General features: G+C 41.6%; 1 protein-coding gene across 5 annotated transcripts in view; it reads right to left on the bottom strand.

Moving 5' to 3' along the window:
* KCNQ3 (potassium voltage-gated channel subfamily Q member 3) overlaps positions 1-16,288 on the bottom strand; it is a 198,115-nt gene that overhangs the window by 27,693 nt on the left and 154,134 nt on the right. For all 5 annotated transcript variants that reach the window (XM_054059686.1, XM_009560043.2, XM_054059688.1 and 2 more), the window contains 3 exons: positions 5,420-5,510; positions 3,585-3,711; positions 1,648-1,820 (listed from right to left, as the gene is read on the bottom strand). In XM_054059686.1, coding sequence (XP_053915661.1) covers positions 1,648-1,820; positions 3,585-3,711; positions 5,420-5,510 — 391 coding nt within the window. The remainder of the gene's footprint in view (positions 1-1,647; positions 1,821-3,584; positions 3,712-5,419; positions 5,511-16,288) is intronic.

Here is a 16,288-nt window from a genome sequence, read left to right as displayed (position 1 = left end):
GTCTCAGTATCCACAGTGGAAGGGTAAACGTCAGGAGAAGAGGGAAGCACTGAAGGCAACAGCAAAGCTGTCACTGCTGGCTTGGTCACAGTCCATGACCAGCCCACATCAGCACTTACCGGGAAATAATGCAGAGATTTACAAGAATTATCCCTTACATGGCACCTTCCTTGGGAACAGCTTGGATCAATCTGCAGTTGCAGTGCTGCATAAAGCTGGGCCAAGGACTTAGCTGCACACATGACACAGGGTGCTGCAGGGCTCTGTCCCTGACCTCGACTCCTCCCATTCCTGCTTGCCTAGGCATGGTCAGTCTTGGCAGGCAAATCAACAGCTTTGCCCTCTCCCTACCTTCAGAGGGACAAGGCTGTAGGATTCATTTTCTTCTTTTTAGGCATACCAAAGCAGGTTTTGAGGTACGATTTCACCATGAATTGATGCAATAAGAACAGACCTTGCGAATTGTCTGTGTGAAAACAAACCTGAGCTTCCTTGTTTTAGAGGGAGTGACTACAGTGGAGTGTGTGGCTAATCCCACTGAGGTGGGAGGTGCAGCAACCCAAGTTCAAATCCCAGCAATGTCTGAAACAAAACAGAAACTTTTTTGGTAAAGGTCTTCACAAGTGGGTAAAAAAACCCAATATTCCTTTCGTTTTCTGAGAACTGCAGATTGCGGCTGAAATTTAATACTTAAGTCTTGAGATAAGTCAACTTCCTTGGCTGATTTCTAATTGAAACAGAAGGAAATTTGTTGGCTAACCTTGTTATCAAAATTGTTTCTTTAATGTCTCCAGTGAAGTTCTTGCAACCCGTTCTTATCTCCCACAGCCAGCTAAGGTCCAAAGGAGGGTGGTTGGGAATCAAACAAGGAACATTTGAATGAAAACCCACACAATGAAACCTAAAAAATTTCTGAACAATGTCTTTGGCACATAGACTTCTTTAGTGATCTCAATTTTCTGAGAAACATTTTTGACATAAGCGTTTATATGCCAGCTGCCTTGTGGCAAGTTTATATGGGGAAGAAACAGAAGTTGATATGAAATGAAGCAGGGTGGATATCCTATCAACCACTAAAAAGAATCAAAGTCTAATTATGCTGTGCCAGCTGGCATTTTAATTTTCAGCCCCCCCCCCCAGAATGTCAGGATAAGAAAAAGCAGTATGCAGTATAGAGGATGCACAGAGTATACACAATTTTCTATACCCTGTGTAGATAAGAAATCTCATTGAGAGGATTTTTAAGCAGATAGTTTTTAACTTGTAATAACGTTTGGTGAAAATGTAAGAACTCAATGTAAATGTCTGGTGTGAGACAGGGTATGTCTGACTATAGCATCAAGTTAGACTGAGTAAAGATGATTTTAGAAATTCTGTCTGTCTGGGTTCACACTATGTGCATCTTTGTATTGTCTGACCCATGCTTCCAAAGAAATATTATACCAGCAGCTCCCTCTGAAATGCTATTTCAGCTAACAAGCCTCTTTCCATCCCTCCGGAGTCCTGCTCCATCTGTTGATCAAACAAGTTTGAGAATCCACTACAAACGTGTTGCATCTACAGAGGTGTTTCTGTCGAAGATTTCAAAATACTCCACTGTTAAAGGGATATCCCTGCTTTCATTCAATGTAAAGGCTCCTCACTTACTTTGCTATGTGCACAAATGGCGGATCCCAAAAGCTTCCATGTGCCTCCCCGCCTGTCCATTCGGAGCATCCGTAGGATCTGAAGGAAGCGCAGGCTTCTCAGAGACGTGGCCAGAACATTGCCCTGATTCCCAACAGCAACCACAGGCACTGAAGCAATCAGCACAAAGATATCTGCAAGGCAAAAAGAACAAAGCCTGCCAACAAAAGTGGCCCCATCACCTGCTTCTTAATCCCATCTGATTGTGCTGCAAATTTCCCTAGGCAAATTTTAAAGCTGCCTGAAAATGCCTTCCCTTGCCAATTAAACAGATATCTGCACCTGCCAGACAACTGGCATCATGCACAGAACCCACCAGAAAGTCTCGTAATCTGTTTACAGATTGACACGCTGGACTTGAGACACTGTCTAGTTTAAGGATGCACAGAAACAGTGTCCTAATGCTGACACAACACCAACCTTAATTCATCTGTCCCTCAGGAACACCATAGTGAACAGGTTAGCAGATAGGAAGTTGTTGATGGTGCATCTAGTATTATGTTCTTTTGGCTACGCTTTCTAACTAAAATCTCAAAGGCAGTACCTCTATTTTTTGTAAAGGCTCCCAGGGCCAATTTGCTGATCAACTGACAAGGTTTGAAATGCAAATCACATTACTGTTTCTTGTTTTATTTATATTTCTTTGTTTTCCTTGTTTCCCCAACTTTCTTGATCCTATACATATGCAAAAAAAAAAAAAAAAAAAAAAAAAAAAGTGGTATCAAATAGCTTCAAACATGTCCAGGCACTCAGTCTTTAAATTGCCTTCTTATTACATTTCCAGCCAAAAAGATGATACTGGGTGGATTTCAGAATTATTCTCTTTGAATTATTCTCCAAACAAACTTGTGCCACTGACAACCAATATTAATTAATGACATGGGATCTTTTCTGTTCTTCATCCAGATATCAATGAAGATTCATTCTCAGAAGTTAGATGACTGAGAAGACATGGGATAGTGTCAATCCCACTTCCTCCCATTGTGCCCTACTGCCTTCACAATACTATTAGTAGTACAAGAATTATTTATACAAGAGTAGCACCCAACGGACCATTATCAAATTGAAGATAGAGCAGATGTGCAAAGAAAATTTGTTACAATTTTGTCAACCATTTAGACCTACAAGATGAACAAAAGGAGGGAAAGGGAAGAGGCTGACGTGTATTCATATAACTACAGCACTACATCTCCCCAGAGTGCAGCGCACTGCACAAATAAAGAACAGAAGTCTAGTGCTTGGCCTGAAGAGCATCAAAACAAATGAGGAAATACTGAAAATAGTGAACGAATGACAATATGCATGACAGGTGATCAGAGCAGGGTGAGCTCCTAAATGTTGGCTGATTGGTTTGAGAACACAGTGGCCAGTTTTAGGAGAGGATTCAAACATGAATAATGAGTAACTACTCATTATGGATAGTTACAGGCAGTGTCTCCCAACCCTGAAAGATAATATGGGTGAAAACACAAAGATACTTGCTTGAAAATGCAGACTGACATTATGAAGGTAAAACGCAATATTTGGATATGCAAGAGGGCTGGCAAAGGTGATGTAGGGTTGGGATCTGAAATGGTTTGAAACTGAAGGCAGATTATATATATACTTGATGACGAGCTTATGAAAAATGCATGAGATTCAGGGCAAGGAAAACATGTTTGAAAGATCCTTTTTTTTCTCACTGAACAGCACCCCAAATGTCTCTTAGATGAATCATTATTGCCAAGTACTTCAAATAACTACTTTAAGCAGGACAAAGTCCCTAGTGCAAAGTACAGATCTCATTTCAGTGCTCTTTGCACTACCATTCACTGTTCTTGGACATTTCCCCAAACTGTCTCAGAAGGAAAAAGTTATAATGGAAAACAGTAGTAGGTAAGTAGAGAGCAAGTGCCTACCCAGCATGCACAAAGGCTTCCTGGCAAATTTGAGTCTCCCCCTCCATCCTTTGTAGCGACAGCAACACCCAGCAGCCCAAATTCTTAAAGCAAACTCTGCTCCAAAGATGAAAATGGCAAATGTTTCCTGCATCAAAGACATAAACTACACAGTTAGGCTCATAGCAAGTTTTGCAGTAATTCTGGACACAAGGATATAGCTGAAGGAAAGAGATGAGGTGCAAGTTTTGGAGTACGCGTGTGAGAGAGACAGGAAAAAAGGTAGGGAGGAGAATACAGGTTGATGAAAGAGGCAAGGCAAAGTGAGACATAGCTTTACAACCTGCTCTGGGGCAAGGATGTGCCTCTGTTGTTGTGTAAATGCGAAGGAAGGGCAATTACTGCACAAAAAGACCTCTTGTTTCACATTAAACCGAAGAGGCATATTTGGATAGTGACTGCAAGGTCTCCGGTGGACTCTATGCCCACACCTAGGGTTACCCACCAGCAGATTATTCATGCAGCCATATCTAGAGAGATAGGGACAGGATACAATATGTTCATATGGTCATATTTAAGACAATGATAATGGCATATATAAGACAAATTTAAGGCACATATTATCCCCTTAAATTTCTAATGCACAGAAGAATGGTATTGTCTACTGTACTTCAGAGCTCTTCTAAGCATGGGGAAGAAATGGGGAGGAGAGAGATTTTCCAAGGTGCTCAGTGGAGACAGACCAAGGGCAGCATGGGGCACACAGTTACTTTTCCTCTCTGTGAATAGATAACAGTGAGGAAAGGGGGGATTTTTCCTGATATTCACAAGCACAGCTCTGAGGCACTTCTTGAAACTGCTGAGAGCCACATAAAAACAAGCACAGGAGAAGGAAAAATAACCTCAGGCTTTTTCAAATGTGAGAAGATGGGTCTTAGCAGGGTAACAGGGACCAAAAGCAAGTTTCACATTCTCTAGGGGATGAGGGTGTTTTCATACAGGAATTTTTTGAGAAGGAACATGCAAGGGGAATTCACCTTTCACTCCTTTCGGCATTTAGCTCTTGCTCAGGTCTACATCTCTCTGGGGGTATAAGGGGAAATGGAAATTGAGATCCTGGAACTACCTTTGCTGTGCAGTTTCCCTCAGGATACCTTTCTACAAGACCAAGTTAAGTGATAGCTTGTGTTCTCTATTTCATGACAGCTATGGGAACAGAGGAAGTTCTTCGCTAGGGTCATTTTCATAGAATGATGAATGTTTATACTTAGTGAGGGGCATTTTCCTCTTTTTTTTCTCCTTCTGCCAAATGGGGGGCCTATAGAAATACAGTCTTGAGCATTAACTCCAGAATTTATAAAACTAGCACGCTGGAAAGAGAGAGAAAGGAATGTATCTGTGGCAAATACATTTTCTGTCATGGATAGTTGTTGGAGGCACTGCTTGCTACAATTTCTGTTATGCTGCTATTGGGCAGAAGCATGAGTCCAGTTCTGATGAACCCCTTGAAAGAAATGCTGGGATTTGTAGAATCCCCCAGAAATTAATTTTCAAGTGTGGTCAGGTCTCATGTGGAAATTTATTGATACTTCAACAGGAGAACTGTTAAGCAATTGTTGAAAAGCCATTATTTAAAAGTCTCAGTCTAGTATTTTTCCTCTCTCCTTACTTCCCTTTTACTCAGTGTCGGCAATGGACCAGGAACCCTCTAGTATGTAAGTGTATGGTCACTGCTGCAAGACCAACAGAAGAAATTTAATTGCATGCAGAGCTGGCAGTAAGTTTCCATCACTTCTGAAGGGGCTGATTTCAATTCAAAGACATTACAGGGGTGACACAGCAGCCAGTCTGCTTACCAGCAAGAGGAGCCAGTCTCCAGAAACAGTTTCATACTCCTTGAAAGTAGTCAGGACAGCTAAGATCAAACACCCCAAGACAATCAGAAATCTGGAAAGAAATAAAATGAAAAAAACACAGCATTATTACCCCTCTCTGTATTTGTATTGTAGATATTGCCTATAAAAATTTGAGTGGAGACATTCAAGGAGTGGTTACTTCCCCTCGGTGAGCAGTGAGATGGATTCTCATGAAGATTGAGGCTTCTTAGCCTGGTCAAGGGGATCCTGGCAGTTAAGAGACCACATTATGATCTTAAATCAGTTCTGGGACAGATTACTGACATTAATTAACTTGACTGCACTCTTATGGAAGGAAACTGATTATACTCTATTTTGGGAAGGGATTGTATGTTATGACAGAGAACTGCAATGCTCAGGAGGTCTATTCCAAGCTGACTCGCTGTGTGCTTCACAGAATGGCACTGCAGTTACAGTGGAATAAACCTACTTGGCACATCTTGAGACCTGAGAAACAGTAAACGCTTCAATACAATGCAGCACCAGGACAAATCCTCCCCTGAAAAATCCACTGAATTCCCCCTTTTCTTTCCCTTTTTGCATTCGTTTCTAGGCAGATGAAAAAAACAAAAAAGTTTGAAAGAGACACAATAGAGAGGGTAAAGTTCTGCTCCACAATAAACGTTTTGTGTGATAAATCACTGTCCCTGTGCTATTATCTGTCTGTGAGGGTCCAGAACACAGAGATTTGGTAGAAAATTTAACTCCCACTGCTGGTAAATCCAATTCAGTCCAACCTAAAGTCACATTGATCTGCTTTGTAAAACTATTCCCAGGTTCAAGCCTTTCAAAATCTTTTATACCTAAATAGGTAAGAAAAATGCAGGAGTCTTGTGATTACTGTGATGCAGAGTGAGAGAAGCTCATGTTCTAGTACTTCATGTACCCAGATCATGGGCATTTTAATGTGCTCCCAAAACCTGAGCCATAGGAGCAGAGAGGCAGGTGGTCATGGATATATTTCAGAGCTTAGTGAATAAATTGGAAGGACATCTCTGTAAAAGCTCTGGGTCTCTTACTTTCATAACTAGTGCACATCAAAGAAATGATAGGTATTCGGTACAGAAATCATCCAGGGAAAAAAGCTTAAGACTCAAACCATGTTTAGTGTGTATTACCTGTTATGAATTTCAATTTGATACCTAAAGTGTGATTTCATATCTTGCTGAACAAAACTCCACTTTGTTTCACTGGATGAAATGAGCAGAGTCCACAGCATCATTTTTGCAGCTGGAGTAAAAAGAGAGGTGAACTTCAAACGGTTCCTACCGCCTTTTGGGAAGGGATTTCCTCCAAACGGCATCGTAATGCCTTCCATGTGAGGAACAGGCATTAGTGAAACACTTCAGAGAAAACCCTGAAGGATTACTTTGCTGTGGCTTTCGTAACATTAGCTATTCAGACTGAAGTTTCCTATGTCAGGAAAATTTTAGATCAGCCATTTTGAGCAAGATCAGAACAGAAATAAATGTGGTTGCTCATGCTAAATAATTCTGAATTTCTTTGATAAGTTTCACCATCTTCCACTTACCAGGCATGCTCTAGAGTAAGGGATATGTAGTTGGTAGGAAACAGCCTTTGGATCCAGAATATGTCTTATACCTTCCACCTATTACTGCATTCCTGCTGCTAAAGGCATTCTGTAGTTAACTTAGCAAATCTGCAATATTCCTGCAATGCTCTTGAGCTTGCTTTGTCACACCATACCTTGCTGTCCCCACCTTGCAATCACAGAGCTCACTGGCTTCCCAAAACCCACAATCCAGCTGCCCTCCATGTCCATGAGCAAACTGGTGAGAGCCAAGACAATGTAATTCCTATGATTAGCTGTAAATCACCTATGATCTACCACGTTACAGCCATTACAGTGATACCACCACTAATTCTCCATTCAGGATAGCCTTGAGCTACTGCTGCTTGATGCCTTCCATTACAGACATTTCTTCATACCATGTAAAAATTGTCACCCATCAGCTCACAAGTATCATTTAAATGATTTAATGAAAGGTGAAACACATTGAAAACAGTCACAGGAAATTACATCATCAGCTACTTAAACTAAATTTGTGAATTTACAACACCATTTAACAGAACAGCACTGTCAATTAAAGAAGATGTGCTGATTTTTCTCCAAGAGGAAGACAGAAGGTAAGTCAGTACTGAAATCATAATCTTTTGCTTGAAAGTCCTCGCAGTTTTACCACTAGAGGGTACCGGTGCTCCACAGAGCAAGGGGATACAGCCCTCTCTCCTGTTTTCCTTCCCCATGAAACAAACTCAGTGCAGGCGATGTTCAGGTGATCACACCCATTTATTCGACATGCAAGAAAAGCAATTTCTTTGGTCACTAAAATAAACAAGATGTTGGTATTAACAGACAAAGGGTGCTGCTAGCCCAACTGCTCTGTGTGCCACAGCCCATGCTGCAAGCTCCACTGCTCAAAATAAGAGCCCACCCATGAAAACAACAGATTATGCAGGATGAAAAAAGGTAAAAACGGGGTCAGATGGTGAGACTGAAGATCACAAGTCACCACAAATAGCTTAAATCCCAGCAGGGGATGTGGTCTGAACTATGTGAATGTAGCCCAGATGAGTGCCTCAGAGGTACAACTACTGAGCAGGAACTGCAGTCCCAAAACCCACACAGACTCAGGCTCCTGCTCCTTCCTGCGGTACTGCAGGGTGTGTAGAGATGAAAAGCCTATGTTAGGACACAATTGCTATCCATCTTGGAAGGGACAGCTATCCTCCTACCACACTCTTTCTGCAGGATAAACAAACACCCACTACAAGTTAATCAAATCACATCTCAGCAATCCTCTCCTAGCATCTGAAATGACGACCATGTTGAGAGCACTTCATGAATTTTAATATCCAGTGATGCTATGTGACCCACCAATTTCCCTGCAGCCTTTTGTGTTTTGGATATTCGTATTTACGAAGCCTAGAGTTCTTCTTTCTACAGAAGATGCTACAGAGTTGTCAGTGTCTTTTCATCAGTCCCCTTTGCTCCAAAAAAATCATAGAATCAAAGAATCGCTAGGTTGGAAAGACATTTGAGATCATCAAGCCAAACTCTATCTGTCCACTACTAAATCATATCCCTAAGCACTTCATCTACCCATCTTTTAAATACCTCCAGGGACAGTGACCCAATCTCCTCCCTGGGCAGCCTGTTCCAGTGTTTAAAAGCCGTTTTGGTGAAGAAATTTTTCCTGATGTCCAATCTGAACTTCCCCTGGCACAGCTTGAGGCCTCTTGTCCCATCTCCTATTGTTTGGGAGAACAGACCAGCACCCACCTCTCTATGACCTTCTTTCAGATAGTTGTAGACAATGATAAGGTGACCCCTCAGCCTCCTCTCCTCCAGGCTAAACAACTGCACTTCCTTCAGCCGCTCCTCATAAGACTTGTTCTCCAGCCCTTTCATCAGCTTTGTTGCTCTTTTCCGGACATGCTCTAGGGCCTCAATGTCTTTCTTGGAACGTGGGGCGCAAAACTGAACATACTATTTTAGGTGTGGGCTCACTAACGCTGAGTAGAGGGGCAGAATCACTGGTCCTGCTGGCCACGCTGTTTCTGATAAAAGACAAGATGCCATTGGCCTTCTTGGGCACCTGGACACGCTGCTGGCTCGTGTTCAGCCAGCTGTCAATCAACATCCCCAGGTCCTTCTCTGCCAGGCAGCTTTCTAGTCACTCTTCCCCAAGCCTGTAGAGCTGCATGGGGTTGTTGTGTCCCAACTGCAGGACTCTGCACTTGGCTTTGTTGAACCTTACAACGGTGGTCTCAACACATCAATGAAGTCTGTTCAGATCCCTCTGCAGAGCCTCCCTACCTTCAAGCAGATTGACACTTCCTTCCAGTTTAGCGTCATCCGCAACATTAAGAGTACTCGCATCCAGATCATTGATAAAGATATTGAACAGAACTGGTACCAGCACTGAGCCCTGGGAGCACCACTTGTTAATGATCTCCAACTGCATTTAACTCCATTTACCACAACTCTTTGGGCCTGGCCATCAAGCCATTTTTTTAACCTAACAGTGGGTACACCTGTCCACGCCAGTGGCAGCCAGTTTCTCAAGCAGAATCCTGTGGGAAACTGTGTCAAAGGCTTTACTGAAGTCCAAGTACACTATATCCACAGCCTTTCCCTCATCCATTAACTGAGTAACCTTGTCATAGAATGAGATGAAGCAGCACCAGCTTTTCATAAACCCATGCTGGCTGGGCCTGATCATCTGCTTGTCTTGTGTGTGCTGTGTGACAGCACTCAAGATGACCTATTCCCTGGCACCAAGGTCAGACTGACAGGCCTGCAGATCCCTGGATGCTCCCTTCAGCTCCTCTTGTAAATGGGCATAACATTTGCCAACCTCCAGTCAAGTCAAACTTCCCCGGTCAGCCAGGACTGCTGGTAGATGATGGAAAACGGTTTGCGAAAAACCTCTGCCAGTTCCCTTAATATCCTCAGGCAGATCCCATCTGGCCCCATCGATTTGTGAATCTCTAATTGGCTGAGCAGGTCTCAAACCATTTCCTCTTGAATCATGTGAACTTTGTCCTGTTAAGACTAAGTTTCCTATTGAACAATGTTTCAGCAGGTGGCACTCCAGATTTCAATACTGTAAATCAGATATGCCAAATGAAGATCTGAATTTTTTTCAGTTTTTAGAATCATTCTTGCTGTCATTTTATGTCATATTTCACAGGCCATTACATTGTCCCTATTTGCAGATTTATGCCTAAAATCCTGATTATTTTTTTGTTTCAGACAACCAAATTGCAGTGTTCTTTTGTCACTGTCACAACTACTATGTTATTCTACTAAGAACATGTTCTTGTCATTGGAAATCTGATGTTTAATAGTCATATTTTCTAATTATACTATTTTGGTGTATGAGAGACAGTATTCCAAAAACAATACATCTGTTTCCAAGGAAAGAAGGAGTCATTCATGACTATGCTAGATCAGGAATCTAATGCTTCTTGGATGGATATCAAAAACTGTTTTGTTTGATATATCTGCTTTCATTGAAGCCAATATAATGCATATCTAGTTGAGGACTTCTAGATTTTTTTCCATGTGTAGGTGCTTATCATATAACCTGTTCACTACCTCCTTCTTCAGAATTTCAGGAGCAGATCACATAGTGATTTGCCTATAATCTATTCCAAAATAGCAGTACTTCTGAAGTTGTCACAAGAACTAGATACATCATCAGCAGGCCAAGCAATATTTGCATCTGGCATCATTTTGTAAAATTTTTGTGCTGTGTGACAAAGTGTTGTCTCAATTAGGCTTACAGTTAATAGAGAGGAAAGTATGCTTCCACTGTACGACTCAGGCTGTTTTAAAGAACATGGCTCAACCTCATCAGAAACACTTACAGAGACCATTTCTTCTCTGTAACTGTACGGAAAGACTGTAGTGAATAGCTCCTATGGCAGGGTTTACTCTGTGGATTAACTGAATGCTACCCCTTATGTTCAGCCTTGTTTTGGATATAATTGCAAACACCAATTTTAAATTATGTTTATAAATTTTAATTACTGAAAGAATTAGCCTACCAGCCATACCAGTCTATTTGTTACATGACCAGGTATCTTTGAAATCCCTTGCTGTAAATTTAGGTGTTCCATATGCATAGGATTGAGGATCCTGCTTACAAAATAATAATCTGGGCAGGAAAGCTTTTTGAACAGTTACTAGCAAAAAATCCCCTCTTCTGCAACAGTGCATAGACCTTTGTTTACTCTCATATTTTCAGTATAGTTTCTTGCAAGCCATTGGAATTTCCTCTGTCTCTAAATGCTCTTAGGGCTCTGAGATTTGCTTCAGTTGGTGCTTTCCTGTTTTCCCTTAAAACTTGTGTTCTAGTTTCATTATGTTCTGCCACCTGGTAAATGCTAATGCAGTTCTCTAAGATTATATTAGAAAAATCTGGCAGTGTTTTGCTCAGTTTTTTTGTTTATGGCTTCCGATGCAATATGGTCCTAAAACCATGGTTCCCACATACTTTCCCAATATCATATTGGAACAGCTTTCTTTTCTTCAACCAGTGGCTTTTACCTATAAGGATTAAAAATGCATTTTCTTTCTCACGGTTCTTTCAGCTGCTCTATAGTCCTACCCACCACCTTTTTTCTCTGCATCCAAACTTCAGTTTTCACAGAACATCTGCAGTATCTTGCACTGATCGTTTTATATTTGCTAATGAGAGGTTTGAGTAGAAATTTTAACACTAAAAAATGACATCACCAAATATTTGAGAGCAGCTCTTCAGAGAGAAAAGAATACATGCCTGACTACACAGACTTGGGAATATTCAATTTTTAATTCTTACTTCTCTGCTATTCCAAGCAACAGGCCCGTTACTCTCACAAAGGTCAGTACTCAGATAAGTGTGGTGGGGAAAATCTGAAACCTTTGTGAGGCTACAAATGTGCGCTGTACAGTGGGGTATGGAGAACTGCATTGAGAAATTCAATGGAGGTCCTGGAGGAGGAGGAAAGAAGCAGCAAGTGTTGCGGGTAGGGATTTTCAAAGATTCCTCTTTCTCCGTGAACACAGATTACACTGAGAACACACAGCACCATGCAGGAGCCTCAGGCCCCATGCCATCATACAGTGAGGACAGAGGAGGAACGTCATGCTCAGCAAGCTGAATTGCACTCTTGCTCTGCTACAATGGCAGAGATAGAGCAAAAACCTTCACAAGGTGCTGGAGGAAGTCCTAGGAAGTAAGGAAAGGTCCCCAAAAGATCGTTACTTTCACTGGTATACCTGCTGATCTAGTAGGTGATGAAGTGGTAGCCCAGAATGACACTAGTCCAATTATGACTGAAGTGAGACATTGTCTCCCTCTGAGTAGGAAGCTGAGCCAAAAAAGCCTAAATGCTTGCTTATGCCAGACCTTGCGTTCTCATTGGCAGGAGCGCCTCTAAATGTGCTTCACTGTTTTTTTCCTAAGTTTGGAAAGCTTTTAAAAGACAAGATCTGGGAGAAGAAAGCTGTGCTTCACAGAAGGGCATTTAAGGTGCAAAAGAACAGCTTTGAAATTGACGATTCCTCTCTCCTGTCATCCACGTACAAGCCAAGGTTAAGGGCTCCTCCTCTTGCTGCTTTTTCTTCAGGTCCACTCCTAAAAACTTTTTGCTTCACTGCCCTATGTACCATCATTGCCATCTTCCTTAGGGAGTCTGACATAGTTTGGGTCAGCAATGTCAGACAGCATGAACACCAACACCCTGTGTTTTCTGCTCTAGAGGACATTTCAGAAGAATTGCCTGACCCATTTCCCAGGTTTGCTGGCATCAGAGTGCAAAATAGAAAGCCCAGAGCCTTACATTCCCCTGGAAGACAAGAGTCATCCACTAAGATCCCATTTCCTTCTTGTCTCTGAGACAAGTTTTAGAGATACTCTGAAAGGTCTAGCATACATAGGTCTCAAGAAGAGGCCTAGACATCTTACCACTTGGGCAACAGGGGAACAGATTGCAGAAGGGAAGGAGATGCAATGACAGCATTTACTACCAAGGAGTTAGATGTCTCCTATCCTCCTGCGGCTTGAATAAGGATGGAAAGACCTCTGACTGTCGCAACAAAATGTTCTGAGTTTCTCTGTTAGTGGGTTTAAATTCTATTTTTATACTAAGTCAATGACATTGGACTGAACTATTTTATCTGCCACGACTAGTATGCCTGTCCACGGGCTTATCTCTGGCTGGCAGCATGCAGCTAATTGAGTTGAGACTCATAGACAACGAAACATGGTGGGCCATGCAGCACAGCAAAGCAGGAACAGCACAGAGCCAAATTGCATTACTCAGCAGCCCCAGCTGCAGTAACCACAAATGAAATGAGTGTAAGAAATGCTTCTAACAGGACATTCTGCAAAGGACATTAATAAATTTGCATGACACCATTTGAAAGTAAACTTCAAGATTCATACATTATTTTCTGCTAAATCTTGTGAAATAAAAGTATAGGACATTTGAAAGTCAACCTGCGATTCAGCAGTCAAGTGCCCAGCCTTCAGCAAACCCCATAAAGAAGTAAAATGAATTTAGAGTATGTAGAGAGCCTAAAAGTAAAAGCATTAATCATCCATGTCAACATCCTGAGAAGAAATTTTCAGGAAGGTACCTTTCTAAGCATTACCAACACTGTTGTATCCAGAGAGACGGATAATCAAGAAGTTCACTTCCAAATGTTAAAAAAAATCTCAAGGATACTCAAGAATCAGGTTCTCTCAGACAGACATGCATTGATCTCCCCACAAATCTTTCGCATTTCTTTAGAAAGGAGGAGAGGAATGTGTTAGGGAGGTCAAAATAATGAAACAGGGAGAAACTTCTGAACTCAGTGTTGTGCCTTTGCTTCAACTGAGTACACTGTTGTGATATTTTCTTCTTTCCTACTTGAAATCAATAACACCCAAAAATCTTGGGAGGGGAAGACAATGAGTCAAACAACCTGCCCACACTTTCTTGCACTTGAGTAAATTCCCTTTTCTCACACACACTCATGTCAAATTTATTAGGTCCTCCAAAGGCAATATAGCTGAGAGTGACTTTCTAATATCAGGGAGACAGCACTGTCTAGAAATAGTCTCTGTAGTCTGTAATATAGAATTTCTAGATAGGGAAGTGATAACATCTATTTGGTCGCCAGCCAGATTCTTACAGTGGACTGAATAGAGAATCTTTATTCCTTACCCAAGACTTTCAATCAATTTTGGAGCTTTGGCAGTTTTGGGGTCTTATGTTGTTGATCTTACACTACAAAAGTACATACTATTTTAAACAATGCCAATACTTCCAACATTATCTAGCACTTTCAGACAGGTGGAATTGCCAAGCAGAAAAAAAGCAATTTCCAATTTGGACCGTAACTTCTTTTCCTGTGCCATCTCAAACTCCATCATACTCTCACTTTTATGTGTGAAAATGAGCATTTTATACAATGATTTCTGTTTTCACACGGAGTGGAAAATTCAGAATAAAAGTTGCATCTTGCCATTCGCAATAGCCTTTTTGCCTTTTTTTGCATGGTCAAAGATTTTCAACTGCAAGGAAAAGGTGCATGGCTGCACATGACCTATATCCTGCAACAACACTGCCAGTACACTCCAGGTCCAAGTAGCAGTTCAGTGGACTTTTTTATAATGAGCAATGAAGGATGTCCTGACAATGTACCTCCAGTGGAGCCAGATATATGCCTCACTTCTCTCAGATTGAGCAAGACCTCTCGATTACAGGAGATAGAATCATAGCATCACTAGATTGGAAAAGACCTCAAAGATCATCTAGTCAAACCATTCCTATCAACCACTAAACTGTGACCCTGAGCACCTCATCTACCTGTCTTTTAAATACCTCCAGGGATGGTGACTCAACCACCACCCTGGGCAGCCTGTTCCTGTGAATATCGTCGCTTTATGAGTCTTTTCCTGAAAATTCTGGCATTAACTGCGCAGAGAGTTCAGTTTTGACTGTGACACAGGGCAGCTGACCCAGGACTTTTCCAGCTAAAAGCATTAAGTATTACCACTAGAATGGAAGAGTGATCTTTTCCACATTGTGTTTAATCATTGCCTACACTGGAAGAACCAAAGGTCTCAGATCTTTGTTTTGAACTGTCTAGTTGTTGGGGTTTTTTTTAATCCAGGAGGATTTTTTAAACTTCTTCTAATTTTTATGAGTGAAGAGTTCAGAGTCCTCACTGAATCTTACTCTGTGTCACAACACTGTATATCAGTTTTCCACAGCAAATTGGTCTATACCTATGACCCATTCACAAATCCAGTGGTGCTGCAATACAAACTCACATCAACCAGTCAGAAGAGGATTTCTTAGTTCATAGAATTCAAAGTAGATGAGCTGCTCTTACTTTATTCACAGGGAGAGAAAAGGAGTAGAAGGAGTCGTGCTAAATGATGCAGTGGCTAAGCTCACGTCACAGTAGCTGTGGATCAAATGAATGGTCGTGGTGTGGAGGAACATTTTTTCTTGGGATACACAAATTAACGCAGACAAAATACTATGTTAATAGGCAGACCAAATCTCCATAAAAATTAAACCAGATTTTGAGACCAGTTTGACTTGATGCTGTCTTACACCAGACTAGTTTTTCCTTCATGCTTCAAAGATAAGCAGGTTGTAGTCCATCACTGATGATCAGCCAGGCAACAAGGCCTCACAGCTCTGGCCTATTGCCAGTACCCCATAAAATGGCATTACCTGGAGGCAAGGGGAAGGCCACTGAGTGCTGAATGAAGAATATTCTTGAATATCTCTTTCCACAAAAGAACTGGAGATGTCTCAGAGGCTTCATATCATTTCAGAGATCACATTAAAATGGCCATTTTTAAACATGCTACTGTAGGGGTCTTATCTCAGTCAAGAATCCCAGTCGTGGGTTGAGCTTCTATCAGATAACAATGGACATCCTTGTGCAACTTCACTCCCTATCTGCTGCTCTATAGGGATGCAGATGTCCTATAGGTTGTCTTAGATATTTGCCAACCCTATAGGGATATTGAAGATCCCACATGGTATCTCATAGTGCACTAGGCGCACATCAAGCACTTTCCCTTTTTGGAGGAGATAGCTCCATTATTCCCTCTGAGAGTATCACTAGAGTCCTGGCATGGAACACAGTGTCAAGTGGATGAAAGGACATTTGGATGTCAACATGAGCAGTATGGACTCCTAATCACATGTTCCCCAGTCAGCCAAAGGCTCACTGCCATGCCCTTTCTCACAGTGCAGAACTGAAACCACTCCCTATAACTCAGC

This window comes from Cuculus canorus, chromosome 2 (assembly GCF_017976375.1).
Source record: "Cuculus canorus isolate bCucCan1 chromosome 2, bCucCan1.pri, whole genome shotgun sequence".
Taxonomy (NCBI): domain Eukaryota; kingdom Metazoa; phylum Chordata; class Aves; order Cuculiformes; family Cuculidae; genus Cuculus; species Cuculus canorus.
The sequence above is the reverse complement of the archived record's forward strand: the minus strand, read 5'-3'. Positions and strand labels throughout refer to the sequence as shown.